The 26,904-nt window shown below is 30.8% G+C and overlaps 1 protein-coding gene and 2 long non-coding RNA genes across 3 annotated transcripts; 1 reads left to right on the top strand and 2 right to left on the bottom strand.

Annotated features, from left to right (window-relative positions):
* Nucleotides 1–1,440: 1,440 nt before the first annotated feature.
* On the bottom strand, nt 1,441–3,189 carry LOC116402824. Its single transcript, XR_004215472.1, has 4 exons — nt 2,602–3,189; nt 2,432–2,509; nt 2,288–2,346; nt 1,441–1,837 (listed from the first exon to the last, which is right to left on the bottom strand). It is a non-coding gene; the product is annotated as an uncharacterized LOC116402824 (long non-coding RNA).
* A 12,010-nt stretch (nt 3,190–15,199) lies between these two features.
* On the bottom strand, nt 15,200–20,117 carry LOC101215633 (leucine-rich repeat receptor-like serine/threonine-protein kinase BAM1). Its single transcript, XM_004150890.3, has 2 exons — nt 17,157–20,117; nt 15,200–16,080 (listed from the first exon to the last, which is right to left on the bottom strand). The coding sequence occupies exons 1-2, from the start codon at nt 19,720–19,722 to the stop codon at nt 15,647–15,649; spliced, it is 3,000 nt and encodes a 999-aa protein (XP_004150938.1). The 5' UTR covers nt 19,723–20,117; the 3' UTR covers nt 15,200–15,646.
* A 261-nt stretch (nt 20,118–20,378) lies between these two features.
* On the top strand, nt 20,379–21,600 carry LOC116402666. The gene is made up of 2 exons (XR_004215136.1): nt 20,379–21,110; nt 21,219–21,600. It is a non-coding gene; the product is annotated as an uncharacterized LOC116402666 (long non-coding RNA).
* Nucleotides 21,601–26,904: the final 5,304 nt, after the last annotated feature.

Here is a 26,904-nt window from a genome sequence, read left to right as displayed (position 1 = left end):
TGACGTTTTTAAAACGTCAAGGAAAACTACATATTATTGACGTTTAAAAAACGTCAAGAATGTTGAATTCATAAACATTCTTGACGTTTTTTAAACGTCAAAAAATTATTAGATATTTCTTGATGTTTAAAAAACGTCAAGAAAAAATACATCTTACTTGACGTTTAATAAACGTCAAGAAAGTCGAAAATTGGCATTTCATAAAAATTCTTGACGTTTTTTTATTTGAAATCACATCTTTCTTGACGTTTTTGGAAAAAAACGTCAAGAAAGGAAAACTACAACCGTCAAGAGAGCTTGTTTTTGTAGTAGTGTTCCAACATTGGAGTAGGGTTTTGGGATAGCCAAAGGTCGATACAAATATGACTGGAATGGGCAGCGGAAACCATGGGGTGAGTGGCTGGACTTGGATGGAGCTTTGGGGTTTGAGCCTGATGATGAAACTGATGTAACCTAACAAGAAATAGAAATAGAAAATTGAAGTGTGATGTTTGATACAATTAAACCTTCAAGACAACTTCATATGTCAGATTCTATTTTAACTTTTTTAGATTTATTGAATTCAACCAACATACATTTTGGAGCTCACTGTTTGAATTCTCTTTTGAAGAATAGATTTTCTTATCCAAACAGTGCTATTTAAATTTTTTTTAATGCTTTTAGAGTATCCAAAATTTGATATTAAAGGTTTAAAATGCAAAATTGTATTAAAAGGGATAAAAATAATAACAAATACAATATTTCACGAGTATTGGGATTGCTCTTTCTAGTATTGAGTTAAGGAAGAGATGAGAAAAGAGGTTGCATAAAAGTTCTTGGCTTAGGAAGTTAGGTGAAGAAGCTAGTTGATTGATTGAGTGTGAGAGAGTTCTTCTTATAAAATGTTACTTCAAAATAAAGGAGAGTTCCAAATGTGTTAGAACCTTTAAATGTATTTCCTTTGGATCGTAAACTATATGATTTATTTCATGCTTTCAAATTCCCAAAGAGTTTATAACTTAAAAATGAATTGAACTTATTAGGAGTTGGAATGATGTGATAAAATAATGAAGTATGCATGAAATTTGATAAGTTTGAAAGGAAATGATCTTTTGTACCCTATGTGATAAGAATATAACTTGATCATCATTGTTGTGTGATCTGTAGATGCTCTACTCTTGCTGTGTTTTGGAATAGAATGTCTTATTCATGCTATGTGATCTTGGGTAGGATGTCTCATACTTGATGTGTTATCTGGTATGTGATGCTCATTACTTGCTGTGTGATCAAGTATTGGAAAACACATTATGCATAGTGGAATTGCTGGATCTTGCTAAATGTATTGATGTTACTCCACATAGCTGCAACTTGACAAAAGAGTGTGGTAAACGCTTGAGTTGAGAAAATGGTACAAAGATATATGTAAGTAAATTTGTAAAATGATTATGCGAAACGCGTATGTATGTTGCAATTTGAATAACGATGAAAGAATCAAGAAGAAATGATTTCTTTCCAAAGTTTTGATAAAGGATTTAAAAAGGGAAATTTTCTTATACCGTAACGATCCAACTTTTCTATCTAAGCTGAGATCCTTACTTTCACATAAAAACACTTCGTTTAACATAAAAAGTCATAAAATCTCGCATAAACATCAAATAAATTTTATTTGGGCCCTATTTCAAACAAAATAAAATTTCAAAAGTACTATTTATAAAGTCACTAACCATAAACTCATTTTAATTTTAAAAAAAAACTTAAAAACAATAAAACAATAAACGGAAGCATTTTTGACATAATTCTCTTTAGGGCGATCACATGTCCTTGTCTCTCGTCAGTCTACCTCTTGTATTACCTTTCCCTGAAAAAATCAAACATGAAGAGTGAGTATAAAATATATCTAGTAAGAGACCCACTATTGGGATATACATAGTCAGTCTAGTGCTCCCGAAGGATGCAAAATAGATGGTGATCCCAAAGGACACCTACAAGGTACACTACCCCATTGATAAAATTAACAAATTTTCCTTAGTCCATTCTAACAATTCAAACAGTCAACTCAAAATATAGTCCAACCTACCGTCATCATTTCAGTCCAACACATAGACAATCAAAATTATCCATACTAGTACATAATCAATCATTAGCATAACAATTCGTCAACATAATCAAACTTATGCATAAGCATCGCCCACCTCAATTCAGACAATTCAACCAACCGTAAACTATCAATACATTCTATTTAATATAACAGTCAAGTCTTTTTCAGTCAATATATTTCAACTTCGACATAGAGTTTAGTAGTACAAACCTCGTAACTTCACTATAATTAAGCTCCTTTATCATACTAAATTAGTCCAATAAAGCAACCTAAACATAAGTAAACAGAAAGTCAAGCATTTTCCCAAATAACTTCATCCATCTAATTCACCCAAATGTGAATTTGACAACTTACCCAAATAGATGAAGAATCAAACTCCAACCCCAAACCTATTGAAAATTTAAGGATTCGCTAGCTGACTTCAAATAGTACCTTCAAGAATTAAGTGTTTCACCAAATGGTTAATCCAACAGTAACATTTATGAATAGCCATTAAACAACAAAACCCACAATTTCATTCTTACCAAAAATAAACCCAATGGTTCACAACAAGGAAGAAACGGTAGCGCCGTATGAATTGAGTCGAAATGGCATGCAAAACAGATCTGAGCGACTGGTTAGGAGAGGTGAGCGTCGACTTGCAGGCAGGACTGGAAGAGACAGAGACGTGTGCGGCTTGAAAGATGGAGGCAACCGGGCAATTGACAAACCGAGAGAGAAACCCTACGCGAACGGTTGGATGAACCGATGGCTTCGACTGAGCTTGCCCGCGACGCAGCTGATGAAGATAGGGCGATGCTTCAATGGGTTGTACGACTCAAACGGGACAATCGGCTTCGTGGAGGCTATGGCTTAAACGGACGGAAGTGACTCGACTAACGAAGACGGTAGTGGGTGGGGGAGCAGTTGATCAGAAAGAAGAAGAAAGAAAGCAGAGGGTCAGCCGACTGAAACACACGAGGAAGAAGAAGAAGGAAGAAGGTGAATAAGAATAAGGGCACGTGAAATGAGAAGGATTTTTAATCAAAATAGTAATAATAACATATTATAATTATTATTTCTTTCTCTTTTCTTTTCTTTTTCAAACAATTATTTCTCTTCCACACCAAACTATAGTAAAATAACACCCCAAAATTTAGAATCTTAATAAAATAAGATAATTAGGTTAAAAATAAATACATGAAATTTTGGGGTGTTACATTTATGTTATATTAAAACGCTTGTTTGAGTCAATGAAAATCCCATAGATTGATGGTGTTTCTAACTTAGTGCCTTATTAATACTATCATGTATTATCTGATAAAATGAATGAAATGCGTTAAAGACCCACTTTGATGAATTAAAAAGTTTGAGAAAGATTCCGCTCACTAGACATTTTTTTTCTAACCTTTCAATATTTTGTTTTATCCCACGGGTAGTGAATGACATCAAGCGTTGGACTTGCAGCCTTGATCGCCTATTGTGCCCTTGTAATCGCATCATCGATAGTGACCACTATTACATTGCATAGCATGTAGAGCTAGGCGAGAAGAATCAAGTTGCCGATTTTGGAGTATGTACCGAGTATTATTGAAAAACTTGAGTATTGAGAGTCAAGTGTATTATCATGATTTGCCATTGTAGCCACCTATTTTTATGCTACATATATATTTTTTTAAATACTAATATTAGTAATAATTGTTAAATTATTTATTTATTTACTTTAAAAAAAGGTAAAAAAATTAATAATAACATAATATCTTATAATATTTCATTTTTATCATTCTAGGAAACAAAAGTAAATCAATTTGATTTTAAATTTTTTTTAATATTATATTTGTACTATTTTAGGAAAAAAGAAATGAATTTGTTTTAAATAGAATCTTATAATATATTTTGACTTACTTAAATCATTTTAGGAAAAAAAATCAATTTTAAATAAAAGTATTTTAATATTCATTTGATGTATTAATTTATTTTTCACAAAATATCAAAATATCTCATTTAATTTATTTTAGGAAATTGAAATTTGTTTTATTAATATAATATCAAATTTTGATTTTATTCTTATTACTTTTTCCTAATTTGTGGTACACTCCGGGTCTATAAATAGGGACCCTTGTCATTTGAAAAAAAAAAAGAAGTGAGTTTCTTAAACAAAAAAATTCTTTGAGAAGAGTTTTTTGAACAAAGATTTCTTTGGAGAAAATTTTCTTACAAAAAGTCTATAGAAAAAACGTTAGAAATTTTTTTAGAGAGAATCTCTTAAAAAGGTGAGTTTTCTTATTTATTTCATTACGTTAGTGTTTTACTTTTTTTGTTTTTGTTTTTGTTTCTCCTTAGCAAATCAAATTCCATTTTAAAATATACTTTGTTCGAAGTTCATGTGGTAGGGATTTACTCCCAAGGATCCGCACCTCATCTACGAGTAAATTTTATTTGAGATTTGAAAATCTATTTTTTTCTTTTCTTTTACGGTTAATATTTTTGTGTATTATTATTTTTATTATTATTTTTATCATCATTATTATTATTATATATATGGGTGGCGGCAAGGTTAAAAAAAAAAACTTCCTTTTTTTTTTTTTATTATTTATATATTTATTTGTTGTAGTTGTCTACCATTTGTATTTTTCTTTTTTATATTTATTTTTTTAACTTGCTTTTCTTGCATGCATAATAATTATTATCATGTAATATTAAATTTATGAATATTTTTTACCCTTTGCAATATTACCATTGTATTTCATATCAGTTATTTAATTTTTTTTCTAAAAACAAACCCGACGATGAAATTAGAAATATTGGAGTTCGTTATTTCTAAATTCTTGAGGTGAGGAAATTGGTTCTTTGGGAATCCAAGATTCGATTTCCAATATTTTTTCAAAAAGTAAAATATTCTCTTACTTGCTTAATTTAGGGTATATTATATTTGATTTCATTGTGCATTATTTCCTATTGACCTAATTTTGAAGATCTTTCTTAAATTTTCTTTTTTAACTGTATAGAAATTTGTACTTTACAATTATTTCTTTTAATTTTTTTAAAGAAGGGTTTAAAATATAAATATATATTTCATATGTTTTTCTTAATCAACTTTTTTAATAACTCACTTCTTAAAAATATTCTTATGATGAAATCTAGGAAATTTGAGAGTTTGATTTCCTAGAATTCTTAAGGTGAGGGATCACATCTTTGGAAGTCCTCAAAAGAGCTAGTTTTAAAATAAAATAGGAGTCACCACCAATCTTTTTTACAGTGTGATTGGACACCGAAATAAACTAAACAAATTTTAAAAAATGGTATGCGAAAAATAGAATTGAGTTCGAGAGTCATTTGTGTGTGAGGAAGATATTAGCACCCCACAACACCACCCATTTAGAAAAACGGTGGCCAAATTTAAAATCTTGAATTGAAAATATTTTTAAATTTATTTTAAAACTAGCTCTTCTCTTCTGAGGACGTATTTTAAAAAATATTGGAAATCGAATCTTGGATTTCCAAAAATCGATTTCCTCACCTCAAGAATTTAGAAATAACGGACTCCAATATTTCTAATTCCATCGTCGGATTTGTTTTTAGAATGAAAAAATGTAAAATTAAATATGAGGTAAGGAGAAAAAAAATTAAATAATTGATATGAAATACAATGGTAACATTGCAAAGTGTAAAAAATATTCATAAATTTAATATTACGTGATAATAATTATTATGCATGCAAGAAAAGCAAGTTTAAAAAATAAATATAAAAAAGAAAAATACAAATGGTAGACAACTGCAACAAATAAATATATAAATAATAATAAATATAAAAAGATTAAAGGAAAAGAAAATGAAGTGTTTTTTTTAAACCTTGCCGCCACCCATATATATAATAATAATAATTTAAAATTGATTTTCTTTTTTCCTAAAATGATTTAAGTAAGTCAAATTTGATATTATAAGATTTTATTTAAAACAAATTCATTTCTTTTTCTTAAAATAGTACAAATATAATATTAAAAGATTTTTAAAAAACAAATTGATTTATTTTTGTTTGGATAAAAATGAAATATTATAAGATATTATGTTATTATTAATTTTTTTACCTTTCTTTTAAGTAAATAAATAAATAATTTAATAATTATTACGAATATTAGTATTTAAAAAATATATATATGTGTAGGATAAAAATAGGTGGCTATAGCCATTATTAACTATGTTTTATGTTCCATTTATATCAATTTCACGTTTTACAATTATGTATGTGTTTACTCCCATTTACTAGGCGCACAATATTTATCATGTGATGTGATGTGCGTCGAGTGTCTAAACAACACATCTCCATCTACATTTGATTAAGTGAGAAAGAAATAAACATATAAAATAAATCTTAATATTACAATGAAATAAAAACGTGTATCTAATTCTATTGAGTTTCACGAGAATCCAATAACTTTGTATGTCTGACGGGGTTGTCTAGAAACTGATTCACCATAATTTTGAAAGAGTTTAAAGTAACATTTTATTATATCATATAAGTACTAAACAATTTTTCATATTTATCCTTTATTTTTTTCGAATTATATAAATATATTGTAATAAATATATTTATTTTATCATTTTATTTTAAAAGTTTAGTGGTATGATCTCCAAAATTTGAATTTAAAATTGCATCATTCTCTAAAGGCATGCCTTTGATATAATTATAACAACCTCATATTAACCTTGTATCCTCCTTGTAATTATGCATGTAAGATTGTATTTCCCCTTATAATTATCCATTTAACGATTATCCATAAAATGGTTCATTTAACATAATAATAAATTAAAATTAAAACTTTCATAGGATGGTTTATTTAAAGATCCTAATTGAAAATAACGTTCAAATTTGGTACTAAATTTATTATTTTGTTGCTAGACAAGATTGCAACAACTTCTCCTACAATAATCGCAAATATATACCGGATTTTCAAATTTGTTATATTTTAAACCATTTATTAAAGAAATTCAATTTGAATTTAAATTTTAATATATATTTTTAATAAAAAATTGATTTTAAAATTTAAAATTTAATTATATGTCAATTACATTTTTGCAATTATTTGAATATTTTTCTTTTAGGTTTTATTAGATAAAAGGAAAAAAAAAAGAAGATTGAGAGAGAGGGACAACCAACAAGAGACAAACAGTGAGAGAAGAATTGAAGAAGAAGTTTATTGTGTCCCCACTTGTTTCTCTTAAACGTCGTGACAAATTCTTGGATGATTTGAAGAAGAAGTGGATGATTCTTGTCGAATATCGTCACTGTGTTGTTTAATCTGAGAAGTTTGAGAGGTTTTGACCCAATGAAATTTCGTTGGATTTTATGATTTCTTCTCGGAGCTGATTGAACAGCGACTCTCTTTCGTGTTTTTGAAAATTGAATCAAAATTCTGCGAAATTGCCAATAAGGAGAAGAGGAAGATGAACCGATGAAACTTTCCATTAATGACAACTTTTCTAATCTTTATATTTTTTAGGGAATTTTTATGTAGCATATATTATTTCAATTACAGTGTATTTTGGATTAGGTGAACAATTATATTTTTTATATTAGAATTAGACATTTGAGGGATTATTCTATTTATTTATTTTTCTAATTTTTATGTTTTGCTCCTAACAATTTAAAATCTTTTTTGCTATTTTTTCAAAGTGAAACTCATACTTTGTTATTTTTCTTAACGATCCTTCTTCATTCAATTTTTCCAAAATGGAACAAAAATAAGATGAATAGTGATGGTTTTCAATTTCCAACTCGCACCAAACTAAACTACACACATTATTTGTCCAATCAAGCTAGAGAACAAAAGTTCCATTAGTTCAATACTTATGCAATATATAATAATAATAGCAATAATTTAAATCTAGTTTGGATATTTAAAATAATAATAAATAAATAAATGGATTATGTAAAATGGATTCTAGCTCACTATTCATAGTTTCCTTCCAATAAGGTGCATCAAGAGATGATGAAACTGCTTGAAAAGTTTTGAGACTCACCTTCTATCATATTAGTTATGGAACTAAGTCCAAGAAAGTTTTGCTTTCTTAGTTCTTCTTCTTCTTCTTGAATCAGACTCAGTTTTCTGATCATCTTGGCCTTCCAAAGAGCTAGCCTCATTAGTTCTTTTGGCCTTAATAATCTTGTGTCCTTTCTTGTTTGAAGAAAATGCATGTATCATCAAAGAATTTAGTTTCAATAGATTTCATAATGGTATCATTATTAATATTAGATATTTTTGATTTAATCACCATAAGTCTATAGCCACCTACTATGCATTCCATAGCCTATAAAGACACAATCAATTGTCTTAGCTAGGTCCATGTTTGATAATTTTTTGTAAAGGAACTTTGTATACCCTTTGCTAAACACCCTCCGACTTTCAACATTTTATATGAGGACAACTTTCCATTCCACACTTCATAAGATGACTTATTAGTCTTCTAATTAAGTGAAATCCTATTTAGTATAAAATTTGCTGTAAGCAAAGCTTACCCCACAAATTGTGAAATAAACCTGAAATAACTAACATGCAATTAACCACGTCCTTTAAAGTTCAATTCTTACTTTCAGCTACACTGCTTTATTATATTATACATAAGGTGTTGTAGTTTGATAGATTATACCATTAACTTCACAAAATTCCCATACTGATGATGGTTCATATTCACCAAATCTATCTTATCTAAGCACTTTTATTTTCAACTTATATGCCTTATATGTTTTAAAAACATTAAATGTTTCATTCTTACTGTGTAATAAATATAATTAGCAATATTTACTATAATCATCAATTAAATCAATCAAGTAACTCATTACTTCTTTTCTCAAATCAAAATGCTTTTCTTTGTAAACTTTAATCCAACACAAACTTCACATTTGTGTCTGTTATCAATATTAAAATTAGACAATAGTTCTAATCATACCAGTCTATGTAAAGAACAACAATATAATTGACTTGTCCCAATCTAGAATGTCAAACATCACAGAACTCCACATATAAGCAAAAGAGTTGATATTATCATTATTTGGCATTTGTGGCAGTACATTTAGTTTGAACATGTCATTACTTAGATAGTTTTTTCTCACATACATACTCCGTCTGTTAGAATAAATTTATCTGATACAAATATAAGCTTGAACCCATTTTTAATTAAGTAGAGTTCTTAACACTAGATTCTTTTAACATGCCACACATTATTGAGGATAAGTATCATTTTCAAAAGTCCATTTTAGTATGATCTTCTCTTTGCCTTCCACAGAGGCTATTGAAGCATTTTTCATGTACAACTTATCACTATCATCTAGCTTCTCATATGTAATGAACAATGACTTGTCCTTACAAATGTGCCTAGTAGGCATCAGTATCAATTCATTAACTTTTGGTGTCTAAAGCCAAATTTACCTCAGAAATGACAACAACCGAACCTTCATTTTTCATTAACTTTTGGCTTGATTGTCGAAATTTTGTTTCTTCTTGTGCTTGCACATTGCAACAGTATGACCACTCTTACCATAAACCCAACAATTTCTTCAAATACGCTTGCTAGCATCATTCCACTGTAAGAAAAATGGGCTACCATGAGATTTAAAATTTGTTTGATTTAAAATTATTGACAGTTTTTTTACAGTATTGTATTGCCTATAACGTACGATTATCTATAAATGTCACAAATTAATTGGTATTGGCAACTATTAATTGTCATTTTTTAATATATTACAACAGTTAATTAATATCATCCATTGGCATAGATTCAAGTACTTGTTTGTGTCTTTTTGCATATCAGTAACTCTTATAAAATATCACAAAATTTTACACGATTACATGTTTTTCCTGTCAAGGATATGGTTAGCATGGCTATCATTGCATGTCAAAAGTATCCCAACCTTGACACTTCTTTTTTCACATCAAATGTTATAGAATCCTATATTAGAACATTTATCGTCAAGAAAATAAATTCATAGAAGGTTGTTATTTTTTTGTAGCTTTGTCATTACACATACCATTTCAATTACATAATACTTCTAACTATACATACCCATATGGAAACATGAAACTGTAAAAAGTTCAGTATATATATAGGTATCATACACTTTATAACTATTTGCACAAAAATATATTTTTGGTCAAAGGTTTACAAGAATTTACAAATAGTAAACTTCGATATGTACATTGCGTTCGAAGTTTATTCACTAACCCGTAGAAAAAAAATCTTACAAACATATCTCATTGCTCTCATGACTTCAATACTCCCCTGTGTATTCTTGCATGCAAAACCTAATAGAAAAAATAAGCGTTAATGTAGAGGTCACACTACACATAAACAGGAATACAAGTGTGCTTACCTTTACTATACCAATAAGTTATCACAATCATCAATCTTTCCTAAAAAGTTAATGTCAAACTGCAAACCAAAAAGTATAAACACCTCTAATGAAATGGAGTTGAGGTTTTAGTTATAAAACATAACTTAATAATCTATACCCACGGCAAATCTAGGCTTACCATATCATAACAATATTAATCTCATAAAAGTCTATCTACACAATCAAAACATATAATTAATATAACTATATCAAATTAAATGTCATATGCAAATAAACACAACCTATAACAATACATTGTGTATCTAAGAAAATTGATTAACTTTCTTTGTTTTTTCCTTTTTTTCTTTTATTTTGTTATCCATGGGTGAGGGTTGGTAAAATTAGCATGTAGAGATCATAAACCTATTTGCCACCACCAAGTTGCTTGACCCTTAAAAAAAGGTTCTTTTGCCTTGTACTTATATTTGAACATCGATCAAGTCTTTCCAAGAGAAAACATAAATATCACAATAATATAGAATATAACACTGTAGTGTAAAATATAATATAAATGTCATACAACAACTAGTAACTCACTTCTGTGCTTTTTAATTGCTCCCAAAACCATGTGAATTGATTGGTAGATATGTGTCATTCGTCCTTAAAACATAACTTACACCAAAACAGATAAAAAAAAAGTAATAACTATATGATGTTAAGCAAAAAATACATGCAAGCCTACAAACTCAACACCTTATACACAGTTAGTATCATCTTGTGTGTAAGTATGAGGTGAACATTTCATATGTATACTGGTTTTAAATGAGTGACATTAATAATAAGTTAATGAATAGTTTTAAAGTTTTATACACATATATACTATGTTTGGGATTGAAGTACTCTTTGACAAAATTATTTCATACATGACATAATAACCACATTCTATCGTTCCTAATTGTTTAGGACACTGTGCGTACACATACAAAAAACATATATATGTTAAATGTACGAAGTAATTGGCTATTGTTCTAGCATCGATATTCACCTAGCTTGACAACCTTTCAAATTGGTTTTTTTTAGATGTTGAATGGCCTACAAAGGAGAACATAAAATAGTGAAAGTAGTGGCATACATTCGACATTGTCCAGTGAAGTAAGGATCACATACATTAAAAAAAATCTTCAGTGATTGTTATATATATTTTTGTGGATACTATTTTTCATAGGATCAATCCAAAAGACAACACCCTTCATGAAATTTACAACCACCAAACTCCATCAATTACTACTTTATATGTTTGAAAAAAAAAATGCATGTTTGTAAAGAATGGTCTAATTGTGAAAAATATACCCATAATTGTAAAGAAACAATATAAATTGATTTCTGAAGGTAAAATAGTTATAAAGTAAGGATCACATACATTCCAACTACTTTCTTATATCTTCGTAGATACTATTTTTCAAATGATCGATCTAAAAGATAACACCCTTCATGTAATATACGACCACCAAACTCGAGTGATTTCTATATATATGTTTGAAAAAAATGCATGTTAGAGTAATATTGCAACCAAATAACAAATGCTCTATTTGTGTAAAATATATATACACATAATTGTAAGGAAATAGTAGTAGTCCATCTGTTCAACGTAATCTACAACTCAACAACTGTGCACATGATTCCTTATAACTAGATCACAATGAGATAGATACATTGGTGGTGTCTCTGTTTCAGACTTTCAAACACAATGTGTCAAGTAGTGTTTGTCTATTTCTATTTTCTAATTATAGGAGGTGAGTCATTGATCATGGTCATCTCATGCTAGATGCTTATTATGAATCTCTTCATCATGTAATTACTAAGTCCTTGTTGAGTACAAGTTTTTCAATTGCTTGCTCAAGTATAAGCGAAACAATAGATTTTTTGGGTAGTCTAGGATCCAACACAGAAAATTGATATCAAAACTTAGTTATAGAGTTCACTCTTCATTCATGCAATATACAATAATATCTATACAGTGTGATAGTGTAAGTTTAAACTATATCTACTTATCTACACTAGAGAACGTAAAAGGGGGATTAGAGTGGAGGTGAGATAGACACATGAATTAACTTGTGCTAAGAAAAGGTGAAGGAAGGTCTCCGCATTACGCTAGGCGATTAAGTCATGCGGAAGCCTTAGCTTGATGAGATAAAGTCTAGTTAACTAGCTTGTGATTAAGGCAAGCACCTCTCAGTGCCTTAATACCACACTTGCTCACCTCTGGGGATGCAAATGACTAAGTTTGGTTAAAGTGAGATATATCTAGAAGAGTTTACTTATAGGACTTATAGCACTTCTCTTTTAAAAGTGGTAACCTCTCGACACCAGATACCAACACTTGTTCTTCTTTCGGGACACAAATGATGGAAGTTATCTCGTCAAGGTGGAGTTTATCTCTAAACTCCCCCTTGCGCGCATTAGCCATATTCTTGCTACTTGCTCTCTCGAGTAGTTGGCGATATACACTATCCAATTGATGAGTATAGCTTAAATAACGTGATAAGACTTATGATCGGTTCATTCAAACATTTGACTTCTCTCGAAGCCAACCTCCTTCAACTTGATAAGATAAAGTCCTTTTATAGGCAACTTTCAATGGAAAACTTCTATTCTTATGAACATGTCAGTATTGACTAGTTCATTTTAATGTCACATCAACTCCAAACTACCATTCTTGGTCTTCTAGTGAACCTTCCTCACATGCTGATGGGGATCTCGCCTAGGTCTTCTCGCGTAGCCTTTGCACGAGTTCATCTGCGATTCACTAGTCTCTTCTTTTGTTCATAATCCTGCGTTAAGACACTAAAAACAGGGTGAAACAGGCATAAAGACTTATGTAGAGTGTATTATGAGTATTTATGAATTTACAATATAAGCTACACGTTTTGACACACTTATTACACGTTTTGGTCTCATTATTCTATCTAAAAGGCTATAATAACTTGTATTTCTACAAATTATCTTCCATCGTTCAAAAACTCGTACAGACTCAAAGTTTTGCTTTTATCAATAATTTGTACAGATACCTACAAGTGCAGTGAGAACAAAAAATGCATCAGTAAATTTCAAACGTAATTACTCAACAATATTGCTTTAATTGCGTCACCTACATCATGTATGCATCGAGACAAGAAGTAGATATTGGGGGCACAGAACAGAAATCTCGCAACACCTCAATCAATATGCAACATTTTCTTTGCACACCAAATACTCCAAATGGTGCAATAATTCAGATTAGTGACCCCATATGTTCAAGTTGTCTTAGTAAACATCGTAGTGCTACTGAAGAACTTTAAATTCCATGATCGAATCAGTGTCATTGCGATCGTAGCCATATCTTTAGTCAACTTTCTGGCATCCTTTTTTCACAAATATTAACACTATCGTTAATATACACTATCCCGTAGATATCAAAAATTGGAAAATGCATTACATTTTCATTAACAACAAATACGAGATGGCGTGACCATAATATATGTGAACCTATTTCCCTTGATAGATTGTTGGCCTCTTTCTTTGTTGTATGAGAATTGCACAATCACCTTCTATGACCACATCTATTAATACTTTAATGTTGTCACCATCTAATATTTTGGAATCAGATATAGCCATCGCTCCAACGACATTACCTTGCATTTCTAATGCCAAAAAACAAAGGGTTTTATTAAGCTCAACAACTTTCATCTATCCTTCTTTATCGACGTAAATGAAATGCTATCAGAGGCATTCAACCAATTAAATACATTTATAAAGCGTAAAATGTGTTTTGTTGTCATTTTTTAGTTAAATCAATGCAAGAAGAATTTTGAGTGAATTAAAAACGAAGTGAAGAAAATAATGGATACAACAAAATGTAATAAAGGACAACCGAACATAATTTTGTTCAACTCAACCGACATTTTAACATAGTTCGAATTGGTTGATAAAGCCAAACAAGCTCCCTACCTATCAATTAATTAAACTAAAGACTTTTGTTCCATTAGGCTAACAGAGCAATGATTGCATTAAGATTTTGGGTGCCCTTCAGTGATTTAGTCAATAGGATAATCTATATCACTAACATGTATGGATTTAACCTTCACTAGTTAGGTGATTTAAACCAGATGAAATAAAGGAGTGAAGTTGAAGAAAAAATCTATAGCTTATAAAACATATTAAACCAATATTATCTTAACATCTGAAAAGTCTCATTTATAATCTATTAATTATCTGTCAAAGTGTTTAAGCAGAAGTTAAGTACATTGCCATAATGCTAACACAATCAAATGCCCTTTGTTACTACTTGCTCCATTTTGGGCTTGAATTACTTTGTCAAATTGTTTAAACGTTAAATCCATAAGAACTATTTCATTTTAGATCAAATAGAATAGTTTTTTTTAGAGATATATCAAACACCCCGAAGCTAAACCTTGGTAGTCTCATATGAGAACAAATACAATTAATTAATCATTGATATATCAAAAAGTACTTCCTAATGTAGGGGTCGTATTGGATTTTTTTGTTCTTAAACAATGAGGTTATCAATTATTAATACAATAATACTTTCAATCCATATATTTTATAAATCAAAAGTGAATTCATTAGAGAAACATATAGAACTAAAATTCATTTATAACTCAAGGTTGACTTAATTTTATATTGAAAACAAAGAAATGATGACATAACATGTGTTAATGAGTTAGATCATGAGAGAGTAAAAGAAGCATATAGTATTATCCATATCATAGATAATAATAGAACATGTAATCATAATCTAAAATCATGATTGATAATTTTTAATAATGTTATATATATATATATATATATTGATGACTAGGATCGAATTATGATACAAAGTCAAGGGCTAATGTGCAAGTTTCCATTGATGCTTGCATTTTGCCTCTCCATCCATTCCTTTAAAAGATGTGCTATCTTTTCATTTAATTTATTTCTCTCACTCCCATCCCCACTTTCTTTCTAACTCTTTTCCCTCACAAATTCCCTCAAAAGCTATCACTAACTAATTTTCTTAGCCAACCATACTCAATAGCTTTTAAAAAAAAAACCTTTACATATATATCAAAACAACCCATTTAACACACAATATTCTAAAGCTTAAAAGAGAGAAAAAGAAAAAAACATATGAAACTAAGCCCCAATATTAATCTATATATTGATAAAACCCGAATGAACCAAAAATTAAAAAGAAAAAGAAATCGTTACTCTCTTTTCTTTTCTTGTTAAACTAAATGATCTGGTTTGGACTTTGATTGACGTTCTCTTTCCTTTTCGTCGGTCTTCAATTTTTGACAGGGAGAAGAGGAGGAGGAAGATTGGAAACAAGTGGGAGATTGGTGAGGAAACTCAGCCAACATTTGAACCACTTCTCTCATTGTTGGTCTTTCCACACTGTTCTCTTGCACACATAACATTGCTATGAAGAATAAGTGTTTTGCTTCCTCTTTTGGTATCATTCCTACCCTTTTGTCAGCTACGCAAATAATGTCATTTTCATTCTCGCCATCTGTTAGAGCTCTTTTGCACCATTGTGCTATATCAACCACTCCATCCCCAAAATCTCCAACTGGTCGACGTCCCGTCAAAAGCTCTAATAGCACCACTCCAAAACTATACACATCACTTTTCTCATCGACTTTCAATGTATATGCATATTCTACAAAGAGAAAAAAAACATTATCAACATCTACGTTATTGAGATTTACAAAAAAGTGAACTTGAAATATATGTATAATTAGTATAATGAAAGATAATTATTAGCATGATTGCATTAACATCAAAAGTTTATCATGATAGCAATGTCAATCACCATCTAAGTCCATCATTAGCTTTTTAAAGCAACCATTATCATGTAAAATAATAATAATAAAAAAAACATGAAAGCTAATTTTGTATTAGAGTTAATATAGTTTAGTAATGAAATTAAGAAAGCTAATTCGTATAAATGTGGGGCGAAGATAGAGAGAATGGTTGAAGATTGAAAGGAGAGTCTGATATCGTCAGCTTGTGTCCATCAGATGACAGGCTGATGATAGAATCAGAGCCGTCAGATTCTGATCTGATCATTTGCCGGCTGGGCCCTCCATCACTACTTAGTTTTTCTTCTTTTTAATTTTATTTTTTTGGTGCGTCTTCCTAGAAAATTCTTCCCTTTAATATAGATTTTTCTTTTTTAGCACTCCCCAAAATTCGGATTCTGTATTTATATAATATTCTTTTCTTTTTCTTTTTCTTTTTTACCACCACCTCTATGTGTTCTTTCAGGTCTCATTTCTTTTACTTTATTTGAATCTTAATCTTAAAAGCTGAACTTTTCAAATTTCAAGCTTATGTTTGTTTCAGTTCTTGTATAAATTTTATAATTAATTAAAGACTATTTATAAATATTAGCTAAGGATTTGTAATAAGAATGTTTGGATGAAAAAAGAGAATAAATAGGAAAATGAGTTTTATTTGATTTGTATGTATCCCTATCCATATCCATAATCGGTGAAGGTCACTATCAATCACTGCCCTTGGATTTTGTTGGCAGTGAGAATCGGACGGCTGGGATTGACTGACTAATTCAATCAAAATGGCCCACCAAACAAATTTTAGCAATTAACTAACTTAACTAACACTGTAACGACTCAAATCCGAGAAATAAAAATTAATTCAAAATTAAATTTTAATTTCGGGAAGGAGAAATGAAGAAGAAAAAGGAAAAAGGAAAAAAGAAAAGAGACGACGTACCAGGAGCGATGTAGCCGTAAGATCCGGCGATCACCGACATGCATTCCGACGCGCCGCCGTCGAACATGAACTTCGCCAATCCGAAATCCGCGACGTGAGCTTCGAAGTTTGAATTCAAGAGGATGTTGTTCGATTTCACGTCTCGATGAACGATTAGTGGAGAGCAATCGTGGTGGAGGTAGCACAGACCTTTGGCGGCTTCAATCGCGATTTTGTATCTCAAATTCCATCCAAGGAACGAGGCTTTTTTGCCATGGAGTGCTTCGCCTAAGCTTCCATTCCTCATGTATTCATACACGAGGAGGTTTGTCTCTTTATTGGAGCAGAATGCGAGTAATCTCACAATGTTTCGGTGTCGAATGTTGCCTAGGGTTTGGATTTCGGCTCGGAATCCATGATCGTGACTGTTAGGGCCGAACCCTAGGAGTTTCTTCACTGCGATTTCAACTCCGTTCGGCATTTTCCCGTGGTAGACGATGCCGGCGCCGCCTCGTCCGATCACGTTGCCGTCTTTCACGCACTCCAAGACGTCGAAGACGGTGAATTCAAGCTTTTGGAATGAGGTCATTTTCCATGAACTTGATCCATTTCGTTTGAATGATTTCGCTTTCACTACTGCCGCTATGGCGAACACTAGAGAGCAAATTAATAGGCCGAGGGCGAATATTAGCTTGAAATACGTTGGAGTTTTTCCCGACTTTGTTGTTGTTGTTGTTGCGAAGTTGCAGGGATTGTTGAGGAGAGAGCCGCAGAGCTGAGGATTTCCGGCGAAGGATGAAGCATTGAAGAACGCAAGTCCGGATTCCGGTAGCTTTCCGGAGAAATCGTTGAAGGAGAAATCAGCAATCGTCAGGCTCTTCATTGCTCCTAATGATTTTGGTAGGGATTGATTTAGGTGATTTCTTGACAAGTTGAGGTAATTGAGAATATGTGCATTGGAAATTTCAGGAGGAATTGGGCCAGAGAGGTTGTTTCTGCTCAAATCAAGGTAAGTGAGATGAATACAATTCCCAATTTCAGGTGGAATTTCACCTGAAAGCGAGTTTCTGCTAAGATCAAGCTTTAGAAGTTGATTGAGTTCTCCAATGGAAGGAGGAATTGTACCAGAAAACTGGTTGCCATTGAGGAGGAGAATTTGCAGAGAAGACAAATTAGAAAGTGAAGATGGTAAAGTTCCTGAGAGAAGATTGTTAGAGAGATTAAGTTGCCCTAATTTGATGGGTATTGATGAACTCTCCCAGTTTTCTGAAAGTGTTCCAGAAAGGTAATTGTCCTGAAACTCTGCTAAATTTAGCTGAGGCAAGTAAATGAAGCCATTGGGAATGCTTCCGTTCAGATAGTTTTGCCCTAACCTCACTTTTGTAAGACTGGTACATGTCCCCAAACCATCAGGGATTGGCCCAAACAGGAAGTTGTTCATCAGAATCAATATTCTCAGCTGGTTTGATGAACACAAGCCCTCAGGTATTGTACCTGTGAGCTTGTTTGTTGACAAATCAAGGAGCTGAAGCCTCCCATTTTGGCCAAGATTCTTAGGGATTGTGCTGGTGAAGTTGTTCATCCACAGTTCCAACGTCTCCAAGTTTGGCAAATCTGCTATGTAGTCTGGGATAGATCCATGAAGTTTGTTCATGAAGAGCTTGTAAAGGTTGAGCTGTTTGAGCTCAACAAACTCAGATGGGATTTCTCCCGTGAGTGCATTGTTGGAGAGATCCAAATTGACCAAGTTTGTCAGATTGCCTAACTGCTTAGGAATCGAACCTGAGAATAGGTTTGTATGCATATATAGAGTCTCCAAGGCCTTCAAATTCCCAAGTTCATGAGGAATTTGACCGTCCAAACCACAGTCTGCAATGTCCATGAGAACCAAATTGGCCAATTTCCCAAGTTCGGGTGGAAGTCCCCCTTCAAAAACATTGTAATGGCCCAAGTAAATTTCTCTCAAATTTGTGAGATTTCCCAACGCTCCTGGGATTTTCCCAACCAAATCATTTCCTGCAAGAAAAAGATATTGCAACCCTTCTAAACTGCCATAGCTTTCAGGGATTTTTCCATGAAAAAAGTTACCTCCAAGGTCTAAGTATTTGAGGTTCTGTAAATTCAAAATCTCAGTGGGGAGTAGAGCAGTGAAGTTGTTGTTATAGGCATCCAACACCTCCAAGTTCGGCAGACTCGAAAAGTTCCAGTCCAGAGTCCCAGTGAACTGGTTGTTTGAGATGTTAAGGAATCGAAGGTAACGCAAATTCATGACTTCAATGCCACCAGAAAAGTTATTTCCTGCGACGGACAACTCAGTAAGTTGGTCAAGATTTGAAATCAACGGTGAAACAAAGCCACCAAGACTCAAATCTGTCAAGTTGACTGAAACAACTCGTCCGTGAGAACACTGAATCCCGACCCATGAACAAACTGAGCTGAAGTTTGAGGCTGTCCAAGTGCTTAGTGTAGAAGAGTCAGAGAATTCAAACCCTTGTTTGAGAGCAAGCAAAACATGGAAATCACTGACCAAACTGTGGGAAGAAGAGAAGCCTAGAAGAGAGAAGAATGTAAAAACAAGGAAAAACATGTTTGTTTTTTCTTTCCCAAAATTGTATCAAGGGAATTGAATTTGGAAGCAGAGGAAGGAAAGACCAAAGGTTTTAAGCAGCTTTGCAATTATATATTTTGCAGGAAAGTGAAGAGGAAAAGACAGTGGAAGAATAATATGTTGAACTTCTTCAAGTGTGTTTGGGCTTAAGGAATCAAACATGTTCATAGTAAACAAGTCTTCAAATACAAGTAAGAAAAACAAAGCTCCTCCTTTTCTTTCTCCTCTTTTATTTGCTTTTCTTTCCTTTTAGAACAGAGACGCAAGGTTTGAAATTCTGCTACAAAAATGGTTCCTTTGCTTTCTGAATTCCTCTATATCAAGTTTCTTTTAGCAAAGCTAAGAGGAAAAAAGGATGAAGAAAAGGAAAGATAGAAGATGGTTCTGTAGAAAGATATGTAGCTAGCAAAATGTAAATTAAAAGATGGCCGTTGGATAATAGAAAGATCAAATGGGGAAGTGGGGAGGGAAAAAGGAAAAGAAACAAAAGAAAGAAAAAAAGGAAAATATATATATACACATATAATAAAAAAGCAAAGGTGATGCTTTGTTTCCTTTCTTTATTCATATGACAACAATACCCTTTAGCTTTAATTAAAGGATGCTCTTTATTGCTTTGAATGAGAGAGATATGAACTGAAGGATTTGCACTTTCCATCAATAAAAATAGTTCAGTACTCAAGCTTTTGGTAAATAACTCTTATATGTTTAGTTTTGTCTCTTCTTTTTTTATCTTTTCTTTCACTCCTCCAAATCAGCCTGTCAACCTGAAAACTAACCAGGAAATTCAGGACAGTACTGGCTTCTGTACATTATAGCCCTTAACTCAAACTCATCTATAATGCCACTCCCACATGATGTTTTTCCCTTCCCGCGACGAGGACAGAATCTTAACCAGACAACCATCATTTTGTTGGTTTCATCCAATAATTTCTCTTTGAAATGGGTGAATCTCAATAGAGTGGAACATGACACATTTTTTTAACCCAAGAATCCAATTATACCAAATGATGTTTCTTTCCTAATCCTTTACCTCTTTAAATTCTGACTACAAGGAATATATTCTTAGAAGCCAAGAAAAAGAAATGCCACAAGGAAGATCATTCAAAACCACGTTCATGATCCCTTTTTTCTTTTGTTTTTTTTTGTTTTTTTGGGGGATGGTATTTATTGATCATATGGTAAAAGTTATCCACTTTTGTAGAAGTAATATTTACCAGAACAAAACTAATAATGAGTTGGTAACTTGTGGGTGGCAAAGAAGATGATGATTATTAATATATCATTACAATGGTGTTGAATGATCAATCTATAATGATGGGAGAGATGCAGGCTGCAGCAGAGGAAGAAGAAGAAGGAGCCAGTAGGTCAGTGGGAGGTCTTATTATTATATGTTTTTTTTAATTGTGGGAAATTTCTCTTAGCTTATATTTCTAATTCCAAATGATTTCTTCAACTTTATTCCTTCTTCCTAGTTGCCCTACAATAGTGGACCAATTATCCATGTAAAAGAATGTGGGATTTGAAAGCTTTATTAGAAGATGGAATAGTCTTAAAGGGAGAGCTGTAAAGCAAAAGCAGAGCAGATGAAATCTGCTTTTGATCTTCCTCTTAAAAAAAAAAAGCCAGAGAAAAATCTACTGCATCCTCATCCCCTCCTTCCCTTCTCCCTCTTGCATAGAAAACAGTGTTTTTTTTTTTTTCTTTTTCTTTATTGCCATCTACAATTTTAAAATTATATTTTGGGATCCATATTGTTGTACCCTTTTATCTCCTTTTAATGCAGAGGTGTTTCCCCCTTCATTTTATCAAATTTAATTGATCATTAAAGTTAAGCGACATTTCTTTTCTTTAAAATAAAGTAGAGCTGTTTCCAAAATAAATGATGAGAATATAATTCAGCTCATAGTTTAAATATACCATATTCTAGCATCTCGTGTTCAAACTCTTATGATGTCATTCTTTAATTTATATTGATTATCACTTAGTAGAGAGTGTTCTGGACATTGAGTTGAGTTGATGAGTTATAAACTCTAATTAATATGTGAAGTTAGGAAGTTTGTATTTAAAGTGTAGTGTTGTAAAATAGCGTTTCTTGATAAATGTGCAAACTCAAATAGAGTTTACTATTGAAGTTGAGTTATTTAAAATACTCAAACTTCGTATGTGTTGGTGGGGCTAAACACCTACCTCCTTAAGGTCTCAAGGTCAGGTCACCTACCTATCTCTTGTTGAGTCTTGTCATAAATGCCAATAGAAACGGTAAGAAGTATCGAACCTTACAAGGTACGAAAAATAAGTGATAATTGGGTAAAAATTTAAGTAGATATTGAGTAATACAAAATACACAATAATGAGTGAGATGATTGCCCTAGAAATGAGGGTTAGAAGGGAGGGGGCATTTAGATGTAAATCCCCACTTGTTTGTGATTTTCAGAGAGGGGGCGCTTAGGCAAGAGTGCCCTTATGACAAGTCCTTATCTTTCATGCAGATGCAAGTTGTGGGCCTTCTATTTTGAAGGGTCACTGTCTTTCTAGGGTGTCTCTCTCACTGTGATCATCTAAAGAACCATTTATGAACACTCCCAAAAGAAAAAATTGTGGTCACCCTTTTGCTTTTCTTGGTAATAGCAATGGCAATAGCAATAGCAAAGCAATAGGAATGGTCATTGCCAATGCATGCCCTTGGGACTCCACAATATGAGTTTTGGTGAAGGGCATCTTTGATTACCTTTTCATTTCTTTTTGTTTTCAAGTCTTGAGCAACATGTGTATCATTTATATGGGGTTTCCCTTTTAAATTTGTGAATATGTTGCTCTTCATGTTCTATACTTTTCCTTGTGTGTATCTTGTTTTTTGTGCTTGTTTCTAACTATTTTTCTAGATGTTGATGGAATCATTATTTTTGTTTTGTAAACATAAATTGTATATTAGTTGAGTCATTCTAATTTTGGAAAACAATATCAAAGATCAAATATGACATTAGTTTCTGAATGGTTAAATTGTAAATTTTGGTCCTTATAGTTTAAGAAAATTCTCATAAATAGTCTATTTAGCCTTATGAAGATTTTATGAAACAATAGATATTATTTGTCGGGTCTTATCAAATCGTAAAGCACTCGGAAAGTCACCATAAATAAAAAGAAATGGTGATGGTAGATGCGAGGATAAAAATTTATTGATTGTACGGTGGTAAAACAAAAAGAACATTTGAGAATTTTAACAAATACTAAAGTGTATTTTTTTGATAAAGTTACTTTGATGTTTTAAGTCAAAATTTGTGATGATAGAAGATGTGAAGAGAGAATTGTACAGAAAATTTTACCATACCACTTAAAAAATCTTTTCTCATATTCAATGATTCCTCATTTTGAAGAACTTTTAAAGCTACGGTATTTTTTATTTCCTTTCTATCAGTATCAAAATTTTATATCATTGTAAGTATCAATTCTTTTAGTGTATATATAGTCATGAAGGTCAATACTTATTAAATATTATTGAAGATTATTATGATTTTATGTTCTCATCAAAATCTTTATCGAATCAAGTGATAGTTAAATCATAATAAAGATCAAATTATTCTTATAGAAATTTTTAAGATGATAAGATCAAGCAGAGGTGGGAAGAGAAGAGAATATACTCGAAATGGAAACCAAAATTTTGAAAACCATATAAGAAGTAAGAGAAATTATGAGAGAAGCATCGAAGAAGGGATTAAGTAAGAAGGGCACAAAAGAAAAAGAAAAAAAGCATACTCATTAAGGTGGGGCTCAAAAGTAGTCACCAAAATTTACTAAACAAAACCACTATTGTGTATAGTGTTAGGGTTCTTTTTTATTTGTTTTTGAAGAGTACTTTTAGTTTATTATTATTATTTTGAATAATAATTATGAAAGGAACTCCATCATATCATCCATGGGAACAAAATCATAACCTCTACCATTTCTTTGTTGAAGAATAGGCCAAGGCTACCAAAGAAAGAGAAGGAAAAAGCTCGAAGAAAAAGAAAAGAAGCAAATAACAATTGAATTAAATTGTGTGTGAATATATAAGAAGAGGGACACTTTTTTTTTTTTTTTTCTTTTATTCTTTTTAAAAAAATTCATGTTCTTTATATGTTTAATATTATATTCATCCATATTGGGATTTGAATTTTGAATATTGTATAGACATTCTTATACTTTGTTTGAATAATTGCATTTGATCAAAATATGATTAAATCATATACCAAAAAAAAAAGAGTCTTCAACTTTGGGGGTTCTTTTATTTCAACTTATACAATTTCTTACACATAAATTTTGAAAATTTGAATCATCATTCATATGTAAAAGATGGAAAATATATACAACATCCTTTTACAACATTGTACACATGTACATTGATTTAGTAATTGGTGTGTAAAATTTGATTAAAATGATTTTTAAAAAATATCTTTTACGATGAAATAAATGCTTATTATAAAAAGATATATAAAAGAATATCACACGGGTTTTAAATTTTAATACATCTATTTTGATCCTATATTCGAGTAGGCTAATTGACATGCACTAAATGTCGAAGTCAAATCTTTTATTTTCTATCACCATAATTAAAAGAAGAATGTAAATCCATAATTGAAAATGAGAAGATGTGGAAGAAAATAAAATTTTATTAAAAGTTATAATTTAACCCAACAAACCTTATCATTGTATCTATCCAACCACAACAAAGTATTCGTTAATCATTATTATATCTTAGTTTTTGCAAAATGGTGATGTAATCAATAAGCCTTTTGATATGTTGCATTTGTATTGGTTAACAAAACAATGGTAGAATCTAAATTAGATCTCTTCTACTTTAATCAATTGTATGACGTGGTACTCAAAATTATCTATCATAATATTATAAATCTATATATATTAAAATTGGTAATCTTGAATGCATATTGTAACACATGCAACCAACTATGTGTAGTAGATTCATTAATGTGTAATAAAAAATTGCATGGTGCTCTCTTACGTATGAATTAACCTTTTTTTACGTTTAATTATGAATGATAATAACTTTCACACAATCTTAAGAAAGAGATTTTGTCAATCTTAATTAAATACCTATAACTTGATTTTCTCTTTCTACCTTTCTTTAATTAAATATATGTATTTATTTAATTAGTTCATTTGACATATCAACTTTTTTTTTATACTTCTCGAGTAATTTTCACTTCATCTCATTTTTTCTAATCTAATAATTTTATCTTTTACGTTATTTATGCTTTTCACATTTATTGAATAGCTTTCTCTTTTTTTCACTTTATCTTTGTTTCACATTTTATCAAAGTATTTTATCTTACAACTCTCTACTCCAAACATAAACTTACTAACTCGTTATATTAACTTTGGATTTATTAGCTCTAGTTAGTGGATGTCACAATCCTAATAATATTAATAACAATGATGATGATGATAATAATGATTTTCATCATATGTGAAATGCTATTAGACTATGTTTTTATAAAAGTCAATAGTATAAACCATCCATATCCACTATTTTTAAGATTAATTCAAAAGTACTAGAATTAAAAATTGAAGAATTGAAACTATAATTCAAATATAATGAAATTTAAAGTAGAATAATTAATTAAAATGGTATTTTTAATCTTACTCATTTATCAGTTAGAGGGACGATGATTTATGGCAAAGTTTCTTGAAAAGAAAGGGTTATATATATACATACATATATATATATAGTGTCTTGACTTTTGTTTAAAAATGCTAAAGTTTTGTCCCCATTAGTTTCATTCATTTCTTTTAAGAAGGGGTTTTGAAGCCTTTGGTTTCATTATAAGCACTAATTCCAAATTCCAACCCCATCAACTTTATAAGAGTATCATTTCTTTTCTTTTTTTTTCTTATCACAAGATTTTCCTTCTTTTTTTTTTTTTTTGTTTTCTTCTTTTTTTTCAAGATTTTTTTAAGTGTTTATGTCATTGTGTGCATGTGAAGTTGTAAGTGTCTCAATAATTTAATGCACAATAAAAGAATTTTGATTTTATTTTGTACTTTATTTTGATAATGTTTCTTCTTTTTTCAAATCTTTATGGATCAATTAGTTCACTAATCCCGACATCAATCACTAATTTTACTATTTCGGTTGGTTGTTAAATTGACATTATTAAATATTGAAATTGAAACACTATAGTAAATGTAAGGAAATTAAATTGGTTTCTGCCTCTAAACTATTCTAAAATATTACTATTAACCTGTGTAACGATATTTTAAAAAATATTATAAAATAGTAAAATCTGTCAAAACTTATCATAAATAGAAGTCTATCATTGATAGACTATATATATTGTAAATATTAGTCTATCCACTATCAACTTTGTTATATTTGCAATTGTTTAAGTTATACATTTAATTATTATTCTTAAAATTATTGTTGATTGTTATTATCGTTTATTACATGGGGATTTGAACTTGTTGAAAGTTGCCATTTCTAATTAAAAAAAAAATCAAAGCAACTCCAAGTTACCAAAAAAGAATTAAAACTATTTTCATATATAGTAAAAGAACTTCAATAAATAGTGTAAGAGTTTCGTAAGATTTGCTATATTGGTAAATCTATTATATTTGAAAATACCTATTTTTGAAGTAAAAGTGTTTGTTGTAAAAATAATTCAAATTCTATCAACATAGATACTATAAATACTAATAACATCAATATTGTCAACAGAATAATTATTCTTGAAATTAAAGAAAACTTTATTATTTAGTTTTAGAATGGTTTTGTTTGAATTGAGTTGTTGTGAGTTGGTTTATTCTTGTAAATAGTCCATAAATTTCTTCTCTATAAGATATAGAAAATATTTCTCTCATAAAGCTTCCACCACTATTGACTTTCACCCAAAATCCACGACGGATCCATCTAGAGAACTCTCCTCTTCAATCTTCCTCCTCTCCAATATTTGCAACCATATTTGAATTCACCTTGATTCAACAAACTAGGTACTAAGGAAACTCCAACTTCAATCAATCTTAATTGCATATAAATTTTTTGGTTTGGTTGATGGTCCAAATCCAAAACCTACGAAGTTCGATAACTGAAAAGTGCAAAGGAGCTCGTGGGTAGCAACTAGCTATTGTGACTATGAGTGATTCTTCTTGCTAAATGTTTTAAGAAAC

Source organism: Cucumis sativus, chromosome 3 (genome assembly GCF_000004075.3).
Source record: "Cucumis sativus cultivar 9930 chromosome 3, Cucumber_9930_V3, whole genome shotgun sequence".
Taxonomy (NCBI): Eukaryota; Viridiplantae; Streptophyta; class Magnoliopsida; order Cucurbitales; family Cucurbitaceae; genus Cucumis; species Cucumis sativus.
The sequence above is the reverse complement of the archived record's forward strand: the minus strand, read 5'-3'. Positions and strand labels throughout refer to the sequence as shown.